Source organism: Osmia bicornis, chromosome 12 (assembly GCF_907164935.1).
Source record: "Osmia bicornis bicornis chromosome 12, iOsmBic2.1, whole genome shotgun sequence".
In the NCBI taxonomy this organism is placed as follows: domain Eukaryota; kingdom Metazoa; phylum Arthropoda; class Insecta; order Hymenoptera; family Megachilidae; genus Osmia; species Osmia bicornis.
In genome coordinates this window covers 4,518,478-4,544,748 of record NC_060227.1, presented here as the reverse complement: position 1 = coordinate 4,544,748, position 26,271 = coordinate 4,518,478, and the positions used below count along the sequence as shown (strand labels likewise).

The window sequence follows — 26,271 nt, the reverse complement described above, 5'->3', positions numbered from 1 at the left end:
AATGTGTTAAAAGTATCGCCCCAGGGTGATCATGTCATCGAGAGAATACCATCAGCAGGTCATGGCATGGGTCAGAAGATGCGCAAACATCCGACTCACCTTGCGATGACAATCACCATCGTCATCGCTTCGTTCGCCTCGTCCCGTGTATAGAATCATCCTGATAATTGTCCTTTCGTTTGCTTAATTAATCGAAATTCTGATAATTTATTATTCGATCGACACGGTATTGACCCAACGGCTACATAGTTTCGTAACACGTAAATTGAGACACAAATTGGACAATTTGCTACATAAATTTGTTCATCGTTTAATCAATCGAGTATTGCATGGATTCGCAGTTCATTAACACCGAGATGATAAATTGCGATAAAATTGTTTAATGATGAGCGTGAAACATTACGCTGAAGACACTCGAGAGTGAAATTCTGATGAGAAAATTAATTCCATCGAGAGGATGATGTTAATGAACGCGAGTGAAATATTGTTCGATCACTCATTACTAGGAATCACTCACGATCGGCTAATTAATTTATGAACTAATGCCTGCTGCGAGCAAAATAAAATGTAGGATATTAAGAGCTTAGTTCGGAAAGTTTACGAATAGGAAAAGTTGCAAATTAAAAACTGAAATATTCAGAATTTTCCCATCTGAAAATCCATAAACATTCGAGGATGGGAAGGGGGAAACAACTCGTGGGAGGCGGGTTTACGATGTATTTCGAAGCTCGATCGATTCGCATTCGACCCTCCCTTATTTTCGGCGAGCAGCGATCCCTCGGGATGCGAGCGAGAGAGTCACGACCTCCTCCTCCTTCGTTATTTATCGGCGATTATTTCATACGTTTTACTTTTTTCCCCACTACGAGCAGACATTATTTCGGACAACGTTAACCCACCTCCCTGTGCTCGGGATAATCGACGACCTTCCTTTGAAAAAATACTTTTAAAGCGAGAGAGATAGGACGGGGGTCAACCGGTTCAGAGACGCTTCTGGCGACTGTGCTGAATTATTTAATCTCATCCTTGTACTTTCTTACTCGTATTACAAACAAATTGGCTTCCTTCTTCAATAACACAGATAACCCCCCTGGACTTTCTGAATATAATGAAACAATTTAAGATTTCCAAAGAAATAATATTTCTTATCAAAACAAGCGAATTACCTATTAAATTTAGTTTGCAAGAATTCGATACTTTTTGAGAATAAAATAAAATTATTTACTCACCCACAAGCGGCACCATAAGCGTATAAATCGGTTGTGCACCAGAGGTTGCCTTCGTGATATTTTGCAACTGTGGCAGATAGTCGATGAAACAATTAGTGTCTGGAACCAATTGCCTCGGTCTCACTTCGATTTCCACGGAGACTGATGAATTCTGCAAAATTTGCTGGAACATAGAAGAAAAGGAACCTCGTTAATACGCTGTTCGAATAATTTGAACGCATATCAGAGTAGTGATCGTCGCGATTGAAGAGACGGAAAGCACGCGAAGAATCCGGCGACGAGCCTAATTGTTCGTGGGAGCACACTGATGGAATGCAAAAATAAGCCTCCCGTTCCATCACGTCACCGTGTAAATGTCGTACACATGTCCAGGTGTTATGCGACTTCTATCATGGGGCTTCGCTATTCGATCAAGAATCTGGGTGGAGTTGATACGAATTTTTTGCATACTTGATCAAGGCCATATATGATGGGTAGGATTGATGGTACAACATTTTACCAGTTCCTATATTTTAATTCCCTATTTTTACTAATTATTTAATTCAACAGCCCTTGAAATTTGCAATGATCAAAAATCAGGAAGAGATTGATACGAAATTTGCATAATTGAAGAAACAAATGTATTCAATGAAAACATGAATTAATCGATAAGGTAAGAGAGGAATAGGAACCTAGTACCACGATCAATTTCAATGGGAAAGTTTCTTGATGATAATGTTGCATCGAACACTCGATTATACTCCGCAGACACTTGAATAGCTACAAGTAACGCTTAGCTCGTGTAGACAGCAAGTTGGCTGAATGAACGGGGACACCTGCTTCGATATTCAGGTGGGCACGTTCAGTATATTCATAATCAGCTACATTACACGTTCATTCTGGTTAGGAGAGAAGTATGAGGTATCGAAAGGGAAAATAGTCAAACTAATCTCCAGTCGAGAGATTCATAGCACACCTCTATTGAACACCTATAATTTTGTTAAATGGATACATCACTCTAAAGCATTTTTTCATAATTAATTACTGAATAAAAATTATACCTTTTGATACAAAAGACATGAATGTAAAATACTTCAGGTCTGAAGTTAAACTATTAAAAAGGAGAAATTCTCAATCTCCGAAGAATAAAATATTAAGTATTGAAGTTACGTCTGAGAGTAATAGACGGTATTTAAATGTATCCGACAGGACGGTTGAAAAGTTAATGCACCTGAACGACCGGCTGGTATATGGAGAGCCGTGTACCGTGAAAACCGAAAATTATTCACCGAGGCGAGTAATGGCGTTTGAATGACGATGCATAATAAATTGAACGTCGTTGAAAATCGTCTCGCGCCGCCAGTATTACGGATTCCTAGGTATTTTGGGCACCAGTGAATTCAGGAATGTTAGCTTTCTTCGAGCCAACAACGTACACGCGGTACATGATAATTAGCCGCGGAAACGGAACGCCTTATTCAAACGTTAAATTGCTCGAGTGATTCTTCACATTACCACTTGATTCTTTTTAACGGTACATTTAAATTTACTGGACTCCTTGCAACATTCTGCATTCCTCGCATTTCTACTCACCGATTCTTTCGAAATAACGATATGGTAATAATATAAGTTAGAATAATTAATCCGTTATATCGAACGAAGGTATTTTGCAAATAAATATACGGTTCCTTAGAAATTTCTCATTTTTTTCATACACTGCAGAGCATAACTTGGCTTCAAGAGTTCTGCCGCTTTAAGCAACGACTTCTAAGTATTAATATATTAATATTTATGATCAGATACAATATCAAATGAGATTTTTAATTGCTGTAATTTTTATCCAATCTTAAGATTAAGTGCTGTTTCGCTCAATCTTTTCAGTTTTACCATCATTCCTTCACGCGTCACGCGTCGGACCACCGATATCGAAATTACTAAAAAAAGCAGTATCAGAAACGTGACATGGAGACGAAATAAAAATACCCATCCGTTTTACTCCCGTTTAAAGTATTCGCAAATTCCTAAACGATCGAACCCGTACCGTTGCCCGTCTCCTCCCTTGTCATCGTCACTTTTGCTTCGTCTTCTGTCACGTCCTTCCCCTCCGTCCCGTATACCCTCCGTCGACGCCCAGGCAGCACGAGTGGTTCGTGAGAACCTACCTTGAATCACGCACCGCGGCTCCAACGCCCACGCATATTAAGCGTGCCCGCCTCTAGGAACAACGTAAACGTTCAAAGCTGACGCGGAAACCTACTCGCGCCGCGTTAAGGACAGGTTCACGGCTCGAGACGCGTGCAACGCTCGAGCTCGCTTCAAACTAAAGCTCCTACGAAGGGTGCAAATTGAAAGCTTTTCAATTTAGAAAGTTTAAAAAAACGAAAAGTTTTAAAAATAATTAAAAGCTTTTAATTTCGACGCGCTGTCGAATAATCTTGGTTTCCGAAGAAAAATTGCACGACACCTGGAACCGTGTCCGGAATCGAGTCATCACCCTATGGGAACGCGTTCGTGGCATATTCCCGCGACCGCGAGAAATTTCATTCACCTTCCACAGAATGGGAATCAATTAACGGGATTATTTATCGCGGATTCCAGCGCAACGACACATAACGATAAGATATCATTATCGACACCATGGCTTTTCTTCTCGGCTGAGCAAACGATCATAAACCTGATAATTGGGTCAGAACGAACGGCTCCCGATCCGTCCGATTTCCGGTCGAATCGCGAATAAATAATCGCGATTATCGAGCAGAGATACAGGGTCCAAGTCATCGCACATTTCCAGCTATCTCGGTGTGATACATCGCCGACCGGAAATAGTATAAACGATCTAAAGAATATTGGATAATTACAAACACAATTTTAATATTGATTGGTTTGTTTGAATTTACACGATTTGAAAAGTAATAAAGTAAATATTAATCTGACGTAATGATATCTCATAGGGCGTATACTGTTTTTTCTTCTTCTAATAGAATATTACAACGTGCTTGTTTATTATAGTTCATAAAACCATGCATAAACGCAAACAGACATTTCTACGTGGGAGTATGATACCCTGGAACGTTTTATATCCGTACCGCGGAAACTTTTAATTATACTAGCATTAGTTGATTTTTTAATGAAACGAAATTATCATTCTCCTTATACTAAAATTTTCCCAAGGTGTATCTACAATTTGAACAACGTAATAAAACAGAAGAGGAGATCAAAGTCAAAGAAGCGATGAATTAAGTGTCATAAAATTTCATTTAACAGTTCAATAAAGAAAGAATACAAAAATTTTATTAAACAATTATTTGAATTAAAAAGATTGTCAGTATCAAACGGATGGATCAGTGCATAAAAAAGGGAACCACCGAAGAAGAAAGAAAAAGAGTAAGAAAGGGAGGAAAAAGTACCCGTCGTAAGTCCCTTTCGATTTTATTGCCAACTCCAGCCCGCTTGGAATTAGCGAGCAAAGTTACACGCGCGATATATTAAGGGTAATCGCATTCATAAATGCAACAGTTGCGGCTACAACGATTCGACCGCGTGTAATGGCGCTCACAAATCAGATCTCGGGCCCAACCACCCCTCGATCACCCCCCCTAACCATAAAGTACGCCCACACGAAGATCGGGTCGACGACAAATAGCGGAACACCTGGAGGGGCCAGGTGATGGCCGACGCCACCTTCGCGAGGACCTGTTACATGCCGAACAAGTATCCCGTCGTGTCAAAGTGTAATCCAACGTTTACAAGCGGTGTCACGAATCGCCCACGATCTTGATTTATACACTTCACCCCATTTCGTTATGAAACATGTCGACGATAATGATCTTGATCGGATTAGTTAGAAAATCGATAGAGTTGTGCGAAAATCAGAAAACAGAACCATAAGAAAATATTGCAAGGATTTACGTAGGATTTCTTTGGTACCTTAGAACGAACACTTCTGTCGATACAAATCAATGGAAATAAAATGCCCATAGCCATAGACCTTGAAAGGTTGAAGAAAGGTAACGTTAGACAAGATCGACTTAACCGTTCAACTTGGCCGGAGTCGACCACTTCAACCCCAATTCAGCCCCATAAAAGAAACCCTCGCTCGTCCATTCGAATTCCAGGCTCTGTTTTGTAAGAGGAGGCGCCGCAACACCTTCGGAACAACGGGGTCGTCGATCGATCGAACAAAAGCCTAGCGCAGAGAGGATGAGGAAGATGGAGAGAGGAAAAAGGCCTGGATAACGGAGCGAAGACACGGTTGACGTTTCCGTGGCAGGAAGAAGAGGGCTGAACGAGAGAGCTCAGGGTCCCAGGGAAAGCTTGGAAATTAATGGAGGTTCATTGAGGTAGTCCCCGCAAAGAGCGACTAGTTCTGCGTACCCTCGACACGGATCCATTCTTCCTGTACAACCCGAAGACACTCAGTCTACGACCGTTCTGAGAGTGCTTCGGTGCAACGACGCAAACATTGACATTGTCACGAGCCTTACCACTCTTCCTTCCTCTTCGTTCCGTCTCTATTCCACGCTTTGCCACCCTCTTCCCTTCACCTTTTCGAATCGCGACGGCAAGCATCCACCGGTCTCGAGTGACTTCCCCGACTTCTCGAACAACACACCACGAAAAACGAGTGTTTGCACTGTCGATGACTGAACTAATAGAAACCCAGCTACGCCACGCGGAACCCTCGCCACCAAAGAGGAATTCCAGGTGTCGACCGAGTGGAGCTGATGGGTTTTCACCACAGAAAAGCACATTCCAATGAATCTTCTCTCTTTTTTTTTTGTCTTGCTGGGATGATCGATCGGATCGAAGAAGAAAGGTTTCTTTAGATTCTAAACAGAGGTTACGATGCGGATAAACGCGAATTCAAAGGGGGATGATGATATAGGATGCGGATATGTAAAGAAATGCTGGAACCGGAGGTGAATATTTATGTAACCTTGTGTTAGAGGGTGAATTCAAGAGGGCGTGATGTGTCCATCTTCGAAAGGGAGGGTATATCGAGCCCGAAGAGAAATTTTCATCGAATTGAAAAGAAAATCACGTCTATGCCAGTCCCTTTGCGACGCGTCGGGAAAAAGTAAATCATCGCCTATGTACACAAGTGAGTGGCCAGATGGCGAGACGGGTGAAGGGTTCTTCAGAAATGTGTGGGTCTGGGGAAAAATCCGAAGAGAAGAAAAGGAGTCTTCGAACGCGTCAAAACCAAGCAGCTCCTGCTCTGAAGGAAGCTTGCTTCTAACTTGAAAAGGGGATGCTTTTTAGACCGACACGAGGGAGAGAAAAAGAAATCCTGCAATCTGATTGCAGCTTGAAAAAGATTCGAGTAATACGTGACAAATTTCCAATTCTGTATTATCTAACCCCTCGACAATATCCCCCTCGAAATGTACAATTCTCAATCATTCATGGTCTACAAATTCTCTAAACCCCATAAGCGAAAATATCACGTCAAGACCTATTCCAATTTACGTGTGCTCCATCCTGAAAAGTCATGAATCAAGCTACGATCGTTTCAGGCTGCCCCAGCGAGCGGAACGAGACCCATGGGAGACCTAGCCTCTCTTAATATCGCGGAAATTAAAGATTTCTTCTATCAGGGTAGACTAACATGGCCATTAGAGGAGGCAGCATCGGTGAACAATGAGTACAATGTCCTTCTGGACACCGACGAACCCTTACAGGGGTGACAGTACAGAAACGTTATCTCTAGGCCGCAGATGATACGAGGGTGAACATACGCCTACCTCCCATGGGATCGTCCACCTAATATTTCCACCATAAATGTTTCAATATGATGGTCTCCGATGGTATACTCTACGAGGTTTCGCGAGGGTGACGAGTCAGCTTGAATAAGCCGCGTAGTTATGGGATCCCGTGATGAGATTTTTCAAGGGGGTTGGTACGCGTATGTGGCTTCTGATGGAAAAATGGACGAACAGAGGAGTCGTCGACGGGGAATATCGGATGGAATTAAATGATGGATTACGTGATTTTTTACGAAGAGTACCGAATTAATTTGAGAATTAACAAAAACGAAAGGTTTATCTCTTTCTTCGATCTCTCCCAGTGTTCAACCCCCGTTGAAAAGCAAACGCAATAGAGGGTGATAACGGGGACTAGAGGAAACAGAACGTCTCTAATTGCATATATTTGTCGCGTATTTATATGACCATTCTATTCAAATGCAGCGGATGCAGTTTGCGGACGCAAAAGACTGGTCCTAGGTGTTACGAGTCTCGTTTAAAACGGCTCGCGCCCTACGGTGCAGCATTCAACGCTGGCAACAATTGCGATACCGTGGTTCAGCACGAGATACCCCGTTGAAACGCGCTGAAATAATGGGAAAATCGTATACAATGGACGCTTTTCTTCCTCCCAACCGAACGAGAGCTTAGTTTATTGTTTCCACCAGCCGAGATTTACTCCAGAATACGTTGTTTCATTTTTTAACAAAGCTCCTCGTGGCCTGTATTCGCACCGTCCTTTTATTCACGCTTATTTAGCTGTTGACACTGCGTGATGCTGGTTTGAAAACCGAGAGAATTTCTGGCATTTAAGCGTTTTCTATGGGAACGATATCGCGTACACTTCGTTTAGACTTCATACGAAGCTTAAATCTTCCCTCGAACCAAATATCTTAATTTAACTTCCTCTCGATCGTTTCCTCCCACATGGTCCCAGTGACGTGCGATGAGAAGGCAGGCCACGTTCCCTTGTCGGCAGGAATCGATGGTGATCAACGAGGATCGCGCGACAATTACAGCGTGTCCCAACTTTATCTCGAGGAGCATGCTGACGAGGGTGATCCTCGTTATTATTGGCGATGGCGGGCCTCCGATCGCCGGTAGCCATTCGCTGTCGGCGAGTAAATATTCGATACTCTTGCACGATGGATAATTTATCGCGCGTTCGACGTTTCCGCGCGATCGTTTAGGCAGGCCCGGCCTACGCTCGGAATACAAATGGCACGGTGCGATTCCTATGCAGGATGCACGCGCGAGTGCAGCTCGTTGCAGTTTTTGGCCCGGCCAAACGAGATCGTTAATAAATGATACGTCCCGCTGCGATTTATGCGGACGATGATTGCCGTTGACGATGAAACGTGGATGTGGATATAATTTGCTCGTAGGAGCATCGTGGATTTTTAATTTTATCTTGAAAATCTCGAAGGTCTCGATAATATGAAAAATGTCGAGAAGATTTTAAGTGAAACGATGGTTCGTTTGAAATTTCTTTGGATAAAGATGGATAGATCCTTGAGGTTTCAGACAAGATGCTCGCGGAACACTGCTAACAGAAGATAATTAGCTTAGCGTAATTAGCTACTCGACTTCATTTTTTACTACCACCAAAGGTCTCATCCTATTCCTTTGGCCCTTTGTACAACGGATCGTAATTTTATACGAATATTATAAATTCTATTCAAGTTATAATATCACGGAAAACAGCTACGAAAGTTTCATCAGCGAAATGAACAGCTGTCCGAGATCTTATTTACATAAAGCAACTACCCTTGAAGCAAGACTTCAACGAGACTATAGCATAGCTACGAGACATTGTGTTTAATTAAACGTCCAGCGTTAATTAAAGCAGGGCTCCATTATTTCCTGAAAAGGGCCATCTCGATACAATAGACAGAATAAAATAGGAAATCCTGCGAGGGAAAACTGTTAAAATTCTGCTGAAGGTACAACGGATGGAAATAATGAAGAGCAATTATAAATTCAAATGTTATGTAAAATATTTCCCTTCGACAATTCTGAATGAAATAAATTTAGAAGAAACAATAGTGGCATAGCAAACTAGCTCGAACAGATCCCATCATAGAAGAACGGCTCTAATAGATAGCCAAACAATCTGATCGCTAGAAAAGTGAACGACACTCTTTATTCTAACCATTATTCCCAATTATCGTAGTTAGTTCGTTGACCTTAAACCTCGGTAAAGGACTCGCTTTGGCAAGAGTTCAGCGAGAAGCAACGAGACGTCGAGGTCCGGTTCGCTCGCGATTTCGAGCGGAATAAGTTAGCACCAAGCTGAGAATGAACGGCCACTTTCATTTACCAGTAGACACCTTCTCTGACAAAAGCAAAAGCTGAGATTTACTCGGCTCATAAAACGATTTATCGCTTTATTTAATAAATCCGACTGTATTTACTATCCGTAGAAGAACTACTCTATCAGCTGATCGCGAGAATAGAAAATGGTACAGGTGTCGGGTAGTAATCAGGTAAATTCAAGATTCTCCCCAGCTTCGTTAAGAATAAACACCAGGTGAACATGAAACATTCGTCGGTAGAGCATGATCTGTTTGGTGTTTCCTGTACAAGGATATTTAGAGCTGTTTTCCTCAGGTGCGTTGAAATATCGAACGGGTTTTCTCGTCGCGGTTGAACGACGAAGGCGAGCGGGCCGCGATCCACGGGTCGACATAAAAAGGAACGAAACGAATTCCACGGCAATCGCAATCGCAAGGGCCGAGTTAACGGTAATACACGATGATACGAAGGACGTAGCCACGAGAAAGCAATTTACTCTCCCATCCCTGTGCCCTGTTTTTTTTTTTTTATATATATTTTTTATTTATTCATCGCTTCGCAGCGGCCTAGGATTATTTGCCACAGTGGTCAGTCACGTTCGTATCGTTGGTTTGTATTCTTTATTCCTCTCGGTTCGTTTTCAGCCGCATAAATTCTGAATTCGATTGTTGCGTTGAACAGGAAGCGTTCTCTTTTATTGTTTATATCACTCTATGCTGCATGTTTTTATTTCTGGCAAGAGGAAATTGGAAAATTCTTGCTTCTTTTGTTCACGCTGTTATTAGAGATTGAAGTGCCTTTTTTTTTTTTAAGCAATAGAGAAGATGGTTCAACTTATTATGCCATGGAGGATTGTTTTGTTATATAATCTTTTTAGTTTTCGAATGGTGTAATATTTCCATGGTAAAATTAACCTTCTTCGTAGGTTTGCAACAACATCGAAAATACAGCTGGGTAATTCCATGGAAATTGGATGGTATTTTGCAAGGTTCCCGCGGGAGCGATACTCTCGTCCGAATTAACGGTTTCGTTCATCGCTCATTTTATTTCGCATCCTAAACGAAGCGCCAGTGTATTTTTAATTCTCGCGGGCCGCATTACATGGAACCACTTTTTGCCGGCTTCTCTTTCGGGCAATCAAATTTGCATTTTCGAGCGGATCCTCGTTCTCACGCCTCGACTCGCTGCATCTCGATTCACCGTGACGAGTGTGTACATACACTTCCTCGCAAAACGTTACTTGATTTCAAGGGAAATAATCCAGTAGCTATTTATATATCCCAAATTACAAAATTTAATTATATCGTTTTAAATTTGGATTAAAATCAAAATCTACATATAAATCTTTTTATATCATTAAGGACTATGTAGATCCTGCACAAAGAAATTAGGCAAAATTGTATCGCGCAACACGCCAGACCGGAACGAATTCTAAAAGCAATCATGCCATTATGACTAATTAATCCTTCACCTACAATACCCCTCATTCCAATACAATCATCGCCAGCGGTTTTTTTTTTTTTATTATCCACCGGATCCGTGATGCTTGGTCGATGAACCTTGGATCCGTGATCTAGAACGTAGCCGGGAGGTGTCTACAGAGACCTTTGCCGCTCCGGAAATATTTCAAACGATATTTCGTGAGGAAACGTGACGATCAACATCCAATGGATGGGTGGCTAATTACGCGGACCGTTAACAAAGAACTCGGTGTGCTTAAGAAAACAAATGATTGAGTACCTTCAAAAGAGTACTGTTGCGAATTTAAATAATGAATCTCGAGGTTCATCCCCCTCGAATAACCATCGAAATACAAAAACTTTCAGGGACCATAATCAACGCATTACCAAAATACCTCCGCAACCCCGTATTATCGCATTAAACAAGATCATGGAAAAAAGTTTCACCATCAGATTCTCCCTTAAAAAACCCGTCCACCGAACTCCTTAATCTGAGGAACCATTAAACCTTCGCGATAACAAACAACAAATTCACGTGTCCAGCTACCAAACTACATCGTCATCATCATTCCTTTACGAAAACCTGCAAGGTTCGCTACAATCATCCTACCTGTCCCACAAGACGATCAATAAATCATGCGTTTCCACTTAACGATCCACCATCCCTTTCTTCTTCTTCTTGATCGCGCGAAACGCGCTATAACTGTACAAAAAAAAAAGGCGACGCATACGAGACGATTAATTAGTGCGTCCTCTTTAGCTAAGCGAAAACGGTACCTGTCTCGCGAATTTCTCAGCTCGTTACACTCGCGATCTGACCTCGTCTTACCGCGAATCCACGGTCGTGGGGTCATCGGGACTCGAATTAAAAGCGAATTAAGCAGATAACGCGGGGACTGGTTCCGGACAAGCCATCTCGGCTAATGCGAAACAGGTACACGCTCGGATTTCGAGTTGATTGAACGATACACAGGCAGAAGATTTTCGGCGCAACCCTTTTTTCGGACGAGTGATGTAATTGGAGTGCGCAAAGGGAGAACAAGTTTTTGTTACTTGAAAGAAGATTGCAACGAATTTGCAGTACGAACATTTTGGTCGGTCATTGCTTTCGGTTGCAGGATAACCGAGGCATGGTTTAAAAATAACCCCGGGCTAAAACTCGTCCTGGAGTATAGTATAAATCATTAAGCCATTGGAACAGCGTAACGAGTCCTGTTCGTGGCCTGTACTTACGTGCAAATGGAAAAACAACGGGTCAGCCTCGTTTATGACTCGTAGCAAAGTTAATAGTTTTTTCGAATATCTATAACCAGAATGATTTAACCGGATGTTCTATTAACACCTTTTCTCTCACCTTTCCCCAACCAAAAATCAAATTCAAAGTCTAAATTCCTGTTTCAAGTTACGAGAAATTGAACAATTTTCGTGAGAAATATTATTTGGTATTTTCAATAATACGTATATTCAATATTCTACTCCAATTTCTTAAACTCCATCAAAATTCCCGTCCAATATCTGCGAGGGAAGCTTTGAAAAGTTACAGTCGAAATTCCCTTCGCCCTCGCGTACAATTCGCATTATCTTCCTTCGCTCGAAGGACCTTTTTTCTCTCCCTCACGGAGAGAAAATAAATTCCCCTGTATCTGCTGAACTTTTGCCAGCCACTCTTATCGAGGTTTCGTTGGGAACACAGGGATATCATCGGTATATAAAGTTACCCTGCTGAACGAGGGTCTTGCTGACAAGCACGACACGTCGAAATAAAGGACACCTTTTGATATCCTGCCGTTACTAAAACACCTCGGTAGTCCTTACGATCGTCTTCTTATTCTCTTCCATTTCAAAAACTTTTCATACCAGTTATCATTTATCTCCAAGTGGTAATTATAATCCACAGACGATTACATGTTATTTGTAAAGTAAATTGCATGATGCGACAAACTAACGGTTTGAAATTCTGGCGCAAAGAAGAATGGCACACTTATGATTCGTTCCGTTGCAGCACCACGGCATTTTCTCTGCCATTGCGAGAAATTAAATAAATTTAAAGACATCCGTTTCCAGCGCGGCTAATTGAAAGTATAATCGAGCCAGTCTTTATTCGTGCCATGATAACTGTTGATCCGGCAAGATTCGTGCAAGGATAACACAGTGGGAAACGAAATTTGCTCGTGACCCGTGCTAATATTCCCCTTATCTTTACGTGTAACGCAGAAGTCGCGTGTCCCCAATTAACGAAATGAACAACCTGTTCACGCGAATCTGGAACAATTTCCTCGGTCAAGAGGAACCTGTTCCCAACCGTGTTCAATTATGTCACGCGTCTATGTATTCGTGTACACGGAATTTATTAATTAATTTATCATCAATTATCTTCTTTAGATCGAAAATAAAATTAAAATTTCAAATCGGGTACCAGCTATTTTTCACGTAAAACGACTACAAACTTTAAACATCCTTTTCCTTTTGCCTCTCAATTTCAGAGAAAAATATCTTCTGACCAGTGAAAGAAGGGCCACAGAGTAGGCAGAAAATCCGGCCCCGAGAAAGGGTTCGATAATAAATATGCAAAAACGAGGAGCGCCGATGTCGTAAATAAAAACGGCAGGCCGCGTGCTGCGATCTCTTGCACGGTGCAATAAGTTGAAATAAAAAAAGGGAATCGAACAAGCGAAAGAAGAAGGGTCGAAAGTAGCAACGTGTCCTGGTAATCTCTTGATTTAGTTCGACTTAGGGGACGCGAAACGTGTTTCACCGGCCGCTTTGTCGGCCCTTACGATGAAGATACGAGGCGAAAAGAGGAACCCCGAGGAAACGAGCAGCGCGTATCTCGAACGAAGAATCGAGTCTCGCGATGATATCGACCTGACGGCTCTATTTATAGAAGCCTCGTACGGGCCAAGTTAAATTTGGAACCGTTTCACGGTTGGCCAGGTAAGATCCTTTCAAAAGGTAAGGGTTAAAAAAGAAACGCCAGGGTTTAGGAGATGGTGCTACGTTAAATGACTCGTAATTTGATTGTTCGGACGTTTCGAGTAAAAACTTCACGGGGGGTAAAAATATAAATACTAGCAGTGAGAGACATTGATGGCGGACCATGAGGTGATTGTAAATTATTGAAAGGTTCTATTTCGATTCTGGAACGAAGATAGCTGGATCAATAGTGAGCCAAAATTAAATCGTGCACTCGAATTAATATAATGAAACTTTCGGTCGAATCGGTACGGGTCAGGAAGGAAGGAAGTTCCCACGAGAATGTCTATTCTTCCCCACGCTAACTGGAAAATTGACTAGGAACGAATTGAAAATCAATGATCCCTCTGTTCCTATCCCGTTACTTCATGTTGAAATAAAAAAAAAATATCAATATAACGACGTAGCAAGTGGTGATCAATCGGCTGGTATCGATCGAGCTGATCGATAGATCATCTATCTAGGTGTTTAACGAGCAAGCATGCAGAGCCTCAAGGTGTTAGGTACTCACCTGTACTCGTTGCCGATGACGATCCTGTTTCCGTTGCCGCCTCTCCAGCTCCTCTTTCCTCTCGATCAGCGACCTTATCTCAACTGCGGCCACAGGCGCGGTATTATCGTCAGGTACGTCTGTGCACGAGGGTAATCTCCTCAGGGTAGAAGCTGGTTCATCCTCACCCTCGCTGTAACTCTCTACCAGAAGCTCCGAGTCGCTCTGAAAGTGAATTAAGCGAGCTCGCTTGAATCCATTATACTTACGGCGCTGGTGTGAAATGTCAGGGACTCTGGATTCAATTTTCTAAAAAGCGTTCCCCCATTTTCTTACGCTTTCGTCCTACTTTGTACTAGATAACTACATATCCCTTTTTCTTTTTTTTTCTTTTTATTAAGCTCATAAGGGAAGCTTTTGAGTGTAACTTACTACATAGTTAGGTGAACGCGAACGAATAAGTTACAATTTTATTACTTCGCTTCCAAAGTGAATTAGTTACCTGTTCAGGGGGTGAACTCGGGGTACTGGTGCTGGATGCTTCGACCACAGAAACGTATTCACTGACACCGGTCTCGCTTTTCTGCAACTTCAGCACCGGGGTTTCGAGGCCACACAGAAACACTTGGCCAAAGAACAGAATCTTGTTTATCCTGAGGCATACTTGAGCAACTTCCTGGAACACAACACGAGCATGGACTCGGCGTGGACAGCAAATGAAACACGAGTTTCATTGGAAAAGTTTTTAAGATTAGAATTAAATGATAAATAATAGGCATATGTAGCAATGAAAACAAATAAATTAAAATATTCAAATAATAAAAGTGTTTTAGAATTTGAAAAAGAAAAATTCTTACCATATCTTCGTTCTTTTCGATGTAGCACGGATCCTGAGGATTCGACATGAGAGGTGTGAATCCTGCCAGGGTCACATCCTCCGGCAACTTAACCAACTCGAGCTCTGGAACAAACATCGAACAACTCTTAAGCAAATTGCAAATTTACCATTTACGCAAATCAACTGAAATACTAATCGACGCTCGTTAGGAATAAGCGTTCCGTGTTTAAGAAAGAAAAACAAAACCTTCGGGTACGCGGTTGCGGAAATCCTTCGAACACGCGGAAGAAGTAACCGCGTACGAAGTTCGCGATGAAGATACCGCTTCTCAAACTTCGCTGTGTACACGATAGAAGCATCAACGTGTACCTTATCTAAACACTCCTTGGATTTTTACAATCAGACAACAAACCAGTCGCTCTTTTTAACGAAGTCGAAGTGCTTACACGGAAAATTATTTCCCAACGAAAACACTTTATTTTAATTTCCGACGTGGCACCGTTAATTATGGCGTGTAATGAAATTGATAGATAGCAGAGTCAGGTGATTAAAGGGTTAAAAACACGAGAAGGCTGGCACGTAGAGAGAAACAAACACGATCCTTCATGAAATCGTTTCGCGTATCGAGGCGAATGGAGCGGAATCACGCGTACATCTCGAACGGATCGCTAGCGCCAGGAATGATAGCAAGCTCGCGTGATCCCGTACGCCACGACATCGATTTGGAATTCGTATTAAACATCGTGCACGCGAAATAGAGAGCACGATTAGGTTTCTATATTTCTTTCCCGTGGCTGGAACGAACCCAGGCTTAATCTACCTCGCGCCAAGTCCTCAGGATGATCGATTGCACCGCGCGCCACGCTGATCCTCCTCATGTTCCACGCCAGTTCCAAGCCGGCCTGACCCTGAACTTCGTGTAATATTCGCGATAAATGCGGCCTGACCGTGTAAAGCGACTCGAGAAGGTGCACTCCGGAGAATATTAATGACGACTGCATCATTAAATTGCAGATACACTTTTTCTTTTTAATTTAAAAAAAAAAGAAAAGAAAAAAGAATACCAAGGTTCCTTTAAAAATTATCAATCAAATTTCTCAAATTCTTCTTCGCGCCAAGGGTGTTAAATTGACTTGGAAAAAAAAGAAATTGCAAATGGAATTTCGTCCCTAATGGGTTAACGAAATCATCCTTCAAAACGTTCCAATATCATCGATCATTTTCTGAGAGCAACGCAGCCGAAAAAAGGGCTGGCTAAATAAGAAGAAAAGGATGTTGGAAAGAAGAAACACGTCCGACGAACTTTACAATAACGTTCATATACTCAGGGACCATAAGCACGTTCGGCAAACGGGTTGGCCCGCCCAGAGCATCGTTTTTCTCTTTGTACCTTTTGTCAAATTTATCCATTGTGCCTCGGGTGTAACGCGCGGCTAAATCGACGAGAAAAGGACGGATGAGAGGTGAAGGAAGAGATAGGAAAGGGTAGGAGAACGCAAGAAGAAACCGTCCAAGCCAACAAATTGGCATTACGGCACACGTTACTGGAGGTACCGTTACTGTCTCAGTTCCTTTTTCGAATCGTATCGCTGGCTGCGTTCTCGCGTGTGCACGCTGCTCAGCCTTTCGATGTTTCGTCAATTTTTTACCCCGTGTCTTTGCCTTTTTTACTAGGGACCTGTCTCTTGAATACACCACTGATCGAGCTACTTTTTTACATTCCTCAAATGGACCGTTGCGTAAGGTGTTTTTGAGAAAAAAGGAATTGACTTTTTCAGGAAGATGGGGTGGAGCAGTGCTGTTATTAATAAAATCATGACAGAAACACTAATGGTGTAATTTAGGATTTTTTGAGGGGGGAGGTGAAGAAGGTTTTTTAGAAATTTTGGAATTTACGATTTAACTTGATTTTACGTTTAATAGCCTAGCATTGAATCTACCTTAACGGATCCGGACGGCTGGGGAAAGAACGTTCCAGTTTCGTGGTACGTCCTTGGTCGTGTTATACTTACTTTTCAGACAGGTTTACACACGATAACAGTACATAATTCATAGATTGTATCGTGTGCCAAGTTATCGACGGTACAACACGGACCGTTGTTAATTCATTAAGTCACGAGCGTTCTCGTTTCGTCCATGGACGAGAAAGAAAAAAAGGCTGTTTTGTACAACCACGAACGATGTTTTGTCGTCCATCAAAGTGTTTTTCTATTCGCTAACGGTCGAATACGATTATCTAACCCCGTTCAATGTCTACGTATTCTTCTTTTGTTTCGCCATTTTTTGTCCATAGATCGTGAACCGATCGAACGTGTAGGCGTAATGGTTTTACAGTTAGAATCTTTTTTACCTTACGTACACCTTTTCTAAGAAAGATATCACTTATGCTCCTGAATGTAGGACATTAATACTAAAGTTACTATTTCTATTCACTCCACTAATTATTCATATGACAAGTCATTATGACATTCCTAACAGATTAAAAAAAAAAAGAAAAGAAAAATTTAAGAAGACTCTAAGTAGAATTAATATTACATTAATTTTGTAAGACCGGGACTATAATGGTTCTTTTTAAGTCAATTCTAAAAATTGGCCAAAAAGTACCATTACCCAAATATATCAAAAACACGGGAAAAAATGGCAAAAAAAAAGATGGAGGTTTGAGAGGCACACAGTAGCAGAACACGGCGTGGCCCCCATGGTATACGGTGAAACACCATTGGCTGGCAAGTCGTAAACGGCCACGGGAGAGTGTATATGGCACTGCAGTGGTCACATCGAACGGATTCACCGTTACGTAACCGGCGGCTATCCACGGGTCAACAGACGGCCAGAGGCCTCGTAGCCGTTCGAGGAACTTCAGTTTTTCGATTAAACGACTGGTCCATCCTTCGAGTGGCCACGGGATTCGAGTTATCATGGGGGATCGTCGCGACACTGCTTAGAATTACCTTGCTAATCGTTTAATGGTAAAATGGTTAGAGTAACGCTCCTGCCAATGGATTAGAATGGTTAGAGGGACTCTGCGAACGTTCACGAATGAACAACGATAGGCAACAATTTAATAACACTTAAATAGGGAAGCCGGGGTCGATTGCGACCCAATAATAAGGATAATTTTTAAAGGAAAGGTAAAATTTAGAAATTGTGACTCTCTCCGAGGTCCGCCATCAGAGGGTGAGGCAAAGACATTTCTAAGCAACGATGGTTCTAAGACGTCGAATGCATTAGATAGATAGCGAAGAGTGTTAGAATTACTAATCGACTCGTTCATCGATGGATCCTCATTGTAATCGTATAAAAGGACTTTGCGCGCTGTCGCTTGTGGTTGACTGAATATGTGTACTAATGATGATCGATCGCAGCGATCCCTGTCTGAACAGTAAGATCGAAGATGTTTCCTGTTGGAAACCTTAGAAGTGATAATAACACTAGCGAAAATTTGCAATATTATTTTAACAAAATTCCCTCTGCACTTGAATGATACCTTGTAGGTCCCTGCTATATCTTAATTATCACTAATTTAATTACGAACTAATTTCAAATTATCCAGCATATTCGAGGATTAAATTATAAATTAACTCACCATCCTCTCGACCCTCTGCATCCTTCGGCTGAATCAGTATCGTCCTGGTGTAATTCAATTTTTCCAGCAAGTTCACCAACGTAGCTAATCTGCTCCAGGCGTCTCCAGCCGGGCTGCAACAAAACCACACTTATTGAGAAAAGAATAAAAAAGGGAAGTCGAATCAAATTTCCCTTGTCAGAGGTGTCGAGCTATCCGGCTGAGATCGCGTAACTGGAAACCGGAAGGATCCAACCGCGAACGGTTCTTCCCTCTCGCAATAAATATTCCCCCGGTGATTCAGTAAGCTGCCAGATCTACGGATGAACGAATTACGTGCTTCCTACCGTTCGAAGATGAATGAATAACTGATCTTTGCATAGTAAGCACCGGTAGAACGAATGATGTCACGCGCGATAGTGATCGAAAGTAGTTTGAACTTCGAAGAGATCACTTTAGATAAGAAACGCGTAATTGTTAATTATAACAAAACTGTCGCTACGTATGGCGCACCCTCAACGTCCTATTATAATTCAATTAAAGATATCAGACGAAAAAAAATGAGGATGACTAGGTCGATCTGGTACGCGAACGAATAGCAGATCAAAGGTTCGCGGTTCTCGCGTCCGTCGAACCGTGGATACCGGTGACATCGTTAAATATACGAGGTGTCGGTGAGAGGCTCGCACGCATCCATTGGCCACACTTCCGTGTTACTGTAAATCCAAAGTCGTCCGTTTAATTATTTTCAGCCGGGATGAATGGCAGCGCGCGGGGGATCATTTTCCAAGCTATCGATCATTCGATGGTATCGCGCGCAGCCCCCGGAGGCGGCGAATAAAGAAGCTTAGAGGCGCTAGCACGAGCGTAGAAGATAGCGAAGAGGAGACGCACGCCTCGCGAGTTGCCGATTAATCGATCGCGCGTCATGAAAGGTCATTCGTTAATTGCGCTTAGCCGCACGCTGAGGTACACGCGTTTCCGTTCCAACGAACCGCGAACCTCTTTATCGTTAAATTATCGGACGCTTATTGAAAATTAACGCGATCCGAAAAAGAGGAAAAACGTAAGTACGATACTTGAATCGTGTGAAAATCGAAAGATTGAATTATGAAGCTTGAGGTCGTTGCGATCAATGAATCGGTTCTAATTGAATAATTATTCATCGAAGCAGTTAATCGTATTAGCTATGCTCTCCTCCGTCAGATTTTAATCCAAAAAGCAAACTAAAGCCGTGAAAACTGTAACACTTGAATTCAATAACAGACACCGTAGAGTAGCCGCATAGAAGCGACGAGTAAGATGAAAAGAGTGAAAACAGTGACATTGATTAATCGGGCAATTACACGGTCACAGGTACTCGCGATGGGAAGAACAAAGTTGCTATCCTCGGTGAATGGAGGTAGAAAAAAAGAGGAAAATTCATAGTGGGGATCGACTAACTCATGATTCGACGGCAGATTAATTGCGATCCGTGTTCTATAAATAACCATACCGGGTGAATCGGTCCTGTTCGCGTTGAACAGGCTCGTGGAACTGCGTCCTTGCCAAGGAAACGTTTCGCTCGGATAATTGTTAATCGCTAACGAGCAACAACAATAATTAACTTATCCAGCCGGTGGATAGGGACCGTTGGTTGGTTAGGTTGGTTGCGCAAAGAGCCTGGCGAGATCGCGAGCATTCTAGCAGTTACGGGACCAAAGGAGCCTTGAAACTCGTTTAATGGACGATAGATTGCATCAGTCGAGTCGAGCACGACCGTTTTTCAATTTATTTTTAATCCTTTTTTTTTCTTTCTCCTCCCTTTCGTCTTTTTGTTACGTCTCGTTAGAAAGATCCTGGCCATCGATATATTCAGTCGGTCCAACCACGATCGCCAATGAAAATCCTTGTCTGCGATCGTGGTCGAATATTCGACGAAAAAGAACAGAGGCTTCTTTGTTACGACGCGATAAAAACTGATATACATTGAATGCATAATTAATCAGCAACGTGTTTGATTTAAAGAAGATGACTATTTCTATGATCGATCAATTAAAATGATTAACCTGTTAGAACAAGTTAACCACCGCCCATTCAACAAGAATGCACCTTCAGAGGAATCAGGATCTTTAGAATTCCAAGCGTTCTTTACGCACGGTCTAGCAATTTATAAACTCATTAGGCGATGAACGTCGCTAAAATTCCTTCGTGTCCCCCGACGAAATTCTGCAGGAAATTTCTAACCATAAAACACATTCTAACTCGTAAAATTATTCTCCAAAAATGATTGAGATTTTCTGTATTTTCTCGGCTTTCTATTTTCACTCGTCAAGTGATTTTCTTCTAACGAGTCGATCCTCCTCGATGATTTTGTTGGGACGGCTTCTTTGTCAATCATCGAGGAGTAGGTAAGAAGATAATTACAGGTTGATCGGCCTTTTCTCGAACCCATCGACGTCCAACGTGCTTTTATTTCGGCCAGTCACTCCCACGCTCGACGTTCCGAGAACGAAACAGGTTCGCGAGCCGGTGACTTCAACGAGCGGATAAACGCTTCGCAATTTGCTCCGTTCTTTTCCCCCCATGGAACAGCGATTAACCATCGATTCGCTACTTATATATGTAAAAGAACTACCATAAACGAAGGCTAATACGTGGTTTCTTCCAAAAATAATGAATGGACTACAGATGTTTATGCAAATATAAAAATAATTTAAAATTTTAGTCAAATTTAAAAGTCCAGAAGAAATTGAGAGTTTCGTGTACACGTGGCTAATTATGATTAATTTCAATAATCTTTGACACGTGTGCGCAGTAAAAAGGTTTTTTCTTTGACAATGAAAATTCTGCGATCGGTGAATTTACTTGGACCAAGTAATTGTATCCTTGAAGACACGTATTAGCTTTTAGCGAGATGAGGACGACCATAATTCCTTAATTGCTCCATGAGTAAGTCGCTTTGCAAGGACTCTGTACGAGTTTGAATTTTGAAATAGAAAGTGACCACGATGACGAGTAACACTTTTGGAAATGTAATTGCTGCAGAATTATCGGTTAAACGAACGTAATAACACATAATAAAAGAACTGCCTAATTCGGCGAATTGCTTTGTTATAAAAAATTGTTGAATAATTAAAGACCTTGCGTTGTACGTGCAAACAGCACATATTTGACATTTTCTTTTCGAGTCGTTTGTATTTACTAAATCAACCATGTAATTCAGCCTGTTTCTCCTAAATTATTTTCTCTTCCTCGAAATTAACTGGTTCAAAAAATTAACATTTGTCACGCAGCTAACATCTGTATGCACTAGACTAGAATAACCAGACGTACTTAAGAAATGTAGAGCAAATGAGAAACGAAAATAAATCTGAATAAACGGGATAATTATTCTAACAGTAAATGAATCATTTTTTTTTCCTCAATCTTCAGTGTGAATGCGAAAGAATTTCTCAGTATTAAAAATTCTATTGATGCAATAAAATGATATCTGATCCTCTAGAAATACAGATCCTCTACAAATTGCATACTTGAATACAAGTCTATCATTCATAAATCGCCATAAAATTATCATTAATTACTCCGTAGCAAACAGCAACGGGAGTCAAACGTTCCCCACAGGAGTTCCACGGATATCGTTCGAGCTACCAAAACGATTAGTTAATTTTCAACGAAATTCAACGTTTCGAGCCACGATAAATCACGAACACGCGTCGCGGTGCTGTACGTCGCGTCGTCGTAGTCGTCGTTGATGTCTTTAACATGGCTCGAACTTTCCCAGCTTGAGAAACTGATGCTCGTGTGGAGAATTAATAGTCCAACAGAACAGTCATAATTCAAGACACCTAAAGTGTCAACCTGAATTAATAGTCTCGCGACGTAGCCGTGGAACCGAACGTGCCACAAACGTCTCCTCCTCTCTCAGTCTCCTCTGCGGAGGATTAATCCGTTTGACAAAAGCAACGCGAGGAAAGATGCAAGAAGTTGCAGGCAAGTTCTTGTTCGTCGAATTAGAAGCGTTGCCGGGGCGATAATTGCGCGCGTAGGAACTCGTAAGGAACTCGCAAGCAGCTCGTCGTAAGAATCAGCGAGCCTCTGCGTGACTGTAGATCGAGTTTTGATACGATACAGCGGTTGACCGTGACCCGCGTCACACTTAAACTCTCCCCATCTACCTTTCCTCCTAGCACCTGGCGAAATTCTGCTTGATACCGAACTCATCATGCGATGTTCGATCGAAAACAGCGAGACATGTAAACGGAACAAGCTTCTGTTTGCTTGCTCTACCTCGCACATACCCCCTCTTGGGGGCAGACGGCTAATTGTTTAAAAGATATTAACAATTACAGTTAGTTACTCCTTACATTCTGAAGTATGACAAACTCACGCATACAACTCGCAATCTAGAGATCTACAGTTCAAATCCTTGGTTCCCAACATTTTTTCTTTTTTCTAAATGATAATTTGTCTCTTTTTGAATAACTATTACATAAAAATTATCATTTAAAAAAAAAAAAAATTGTTGGGAACCAAGGATTTGAACCGTGGACCTTTAGATTGCGAGTCATAGATCCGCTCCGTGGTTAAACACATAATTCGCAATCTAAAAGTCCTCGGTTCAAATCCTTGGTTCCCATTTTTTTTTTTTTTTTTTTTTTAAATGATAATTTGTCTCTTTTTGAATAACTAAAATTCAGAAGAATTTGGGCCTGCGTATACGAACGCGATGTATGATTTAGAATTTGAATTTAATTTTAAACTTATTATCCTTGTTTTCTATATTTTTTTAAAATAATTGTTTTTTCAATTTAAATACCTAATTTTAGTGAATAACCCATTTCCCGAAAAGGAAACAGAAATAAATTTTAATTACAGCACGCCTGATTTATTTTAAATGAATTGCATTTCGACCTGCTAATTGATAGAACATTAAATAGACATTAACAGATTTTCATATTCATGGTCGTATCGATTGCATCGCGTAAAAGCAACTTCTTGCTATGAATAATTTGTGGCCGTGGCGTAATCTGCTGGCGAGTGTATGCATCGCGTTTAGTTACCGACTGTAGCCGAGCAGCCAGGATCCAGGATCCAGGATTCAAACCGCAGACCACAGACCACAGGATCAGGGAGTTTGAGATATCGCGCATTCTTTGCGTCCGTAGGAAACTCTTGATCCTAATATACACGACCGCCGGAGCGGGAAAATTTATTTCTCTTAGTGACGTTTAGCGGTTTGCTTCCTAGCTACCGCGTTAACTACTAACTTTTTAATTAGCCGCAATACGTCGAAGAGAAATGTGCTTTAACGAGCTGAACTGCTTGAACAATCATGCTATCGAGGAACTTTCGCTATTATCCGAAATGTTCACACAAGTTGGAGAATTGTCGCCATTTAGAAGGAAATTAATCGATTCAACACCAGAAGGATCGAGGGTTCTGATTGCGAGTTAAATTTTGGAGAAAGAGATAAAAACTCGAGGGAAGAACGGTTAGATCCTCGTCCGGTTATCCGAAAAATATCACCATGAAAAATGATAAAATAAAACTGTGAAGAACTTACCCAACTCTGTAATCCGTGCAGGATGGTGGTGGATTCCAAACAGTGCTATGACAGAGCATCCAATCGCACCAAATCTAAAAAAAAAGAAGAGAAAAATTTGAATAATGAAAGATGACTATGGCAGAAAATCTATTTATATCGTTTCTATTTATAGCACGTCCAGAAGACGTTTCATTTTGTCCACCAGGTTCATCCATCCTGAGAAAGTGAATCGTACGCCAGCAGCGTTGTGTCGCGTCCACTTTATCGTTAATATTAATGGTCTCCCGTGAGACAAGAGCGAAACTCTTGCCATTATTCCTGCGTTTCGATACCGATCGATCATGTTTCCCGCGATTTTTTCCTCAAAGGTGAACACTTATATTCGCTCAATTTTAATTTTCTATAGAAACTACCAAACTCTGCTGATACCTTCTCAAACTTTCACTAATTACTTAGGGACACCTAGCACTAAATTATAATAATCACGAATTAAAAACTACCGATCGCAACAGAAAATAGTTTATACTAGATTTCATGTAACTAACGATTCCACGGTCAAGAAAGTCTTGTGCGATCGTATCTCGAGTAAGAACGATACACGAGCATCCTCTGGGAGGCTGCACCAGCTGGAAAAGCAGGAAGAAACTGGTGACGTCGCGGTTCCAATGGCTTGTCATAAGGCTGACCTTTATCGATGGAGCGTGCGTGCATAGCTTACGTGCGATAGGTGCATTAATCGTGAACCACGGGTTGCATAATAAGTCGGAACACGAACGAACCAGGTCCATGGAGGCTGACAACGGCCACCGGCGGGTCTTGCGTGGGTGCGAACCTCGTGTCGGTTCATAAATTCTTCGATGCTTATGCTTCGCCAGGATTACGGCGATGACAAGAGGACGAGCAACGATTGGATCGGGTTTAACGAAAAATTGTTACAAAAGAAACATAATCCCTCGAGGATTAAAGAAAAATAAAGTTATACTGAATTAACCAAATGATTAATCGTCTTAGTTAATTTTCCCTAAAAATTCCTATAAATCTAATCAATTTCATACGTCACTTTGTCAATATAATTTAAATGAATTTTTGGATCGCTAAGAAGCGAACACGTGGATTTACTATAATCATTTGAGATCGTCAGATCGATTACATTCATGCAATCGGAATAAGGTGGTTTTTCTCGGTACGGTGAAAGTTTCTTGGAAAAAAGAAATCCTGATAGAAGTTCCATTAGATATGCCATAGATAACGGAAATACCTTGATAGCTGGTAAAAGGACTTGCATGTCCTCGCTAACAACCATCCTCGGTTCTTCGCTGCTGTCCAACTGAGACTTCAACAAGGACACGCCACGTTCTAAAATCAGATTGAACATCTGCAAGGATACGACCAGTGCCCTTTCTTGGACCTCGGACCGGTAGCCCTGCTCCATTTGAGAATCTGAAACATCGAATGAAAGCATCGAACCGTTAGCGACACGAATGCAATGCATCAGAAAACTCTTCTCTTATTTAAGTCAGGATATTATCGTTCACAATTTACAATGCTAAATAACCTTACGGTTAATCCTAACTCGCAATTATCGAAATTCTAAATACAGATGAAAATAATTTTATCTCGGATCTAAAATTAAATATCTACTGAATTGTTTAAAAATTTATAGCCATCGTTAACGTTCGCGAATAGAGACAAAAATGCGGAAACGTAATTAACGAAGACCTTTTTTTTCTTCGTTGCCTCTTATATCCATCGCAATCGGCATAAAGCGGACATTTTAACGTGGTATCCATCGTACGGGGTTACGAACAAGGCTAACAGAAACCGTGCAGAAGATCGGTGTACAGGTGTACAACGATGTACAAAGAGAAAGAGGAAGCTTAACTGCTTTACGAACGCGACATCGCGCGGTACCTTTCATCTAGGATACTACGACCATCGTTACTACCTTTTGCTACGAGCATGCTTCAACATTCACAGGAGACCTTCGCTATTGATCGAACGGTTAATGAATTTTAGGATCGTGTGTGCCTTAATGAAGAGAACGTGCAATAGCTTTTGAGTGCATCTGACATTCATTAATTTAGGATGTAAAACTGGTGCCAGAATTTTCATTTTTTAACGAATAATTAACATTTTAAGATACGAAAGACCTATCTTAAAAGTAGATACTT

The 26,271-nt window shown here is 41.5% G+C and overlaps 1 protein-coding gene across 4 annotated transcripts in view; it reads right to left on the bottom strand.

The window, feature by feature from the left end:
* LOC114879166 (telomerase-binding protein EST1A-like) overlaps nt 1-26,271 on the bottom strand; it is an 81,582-nt gene that overhangs the window by 9,244 nt on the left and 46,067 nt on the right. For all 4 annotated transcript variants that reach the window (XM_029193808.2, XM_029193810.2, XM_029193809.2 and 1 more), the window contains 7 exons: nt 25,359-25,540; nt 24,119-24,192; nt 18,595-18,707; nt 15,028-15,131; nt 14,673-14,846; nt 14,192-14,395; nt 1,230-1,392 (listed from right to left, as the gene is read on the bottom strand). In XM_029193808.2, coding sequence (XP_029049641.1) covers nt 1,230-1,392; nt 14,192-14,395; nt 14,673-14,846; nt 15,028-15,131; nt 18,595-18,707; nt 24,119-24,192; nt 25,359-25,540 — 1,014 coding nt within the window. The remainder of the gene's footprint in view (nt 1-1,229; nt 1,393-14,191; nt 14,396-14,672; nt 14,847-15,027; nt 15,132-18,594; nt 18,708-24,118; nt 24,193-25,358; nt 25,541-26,271) is intronic.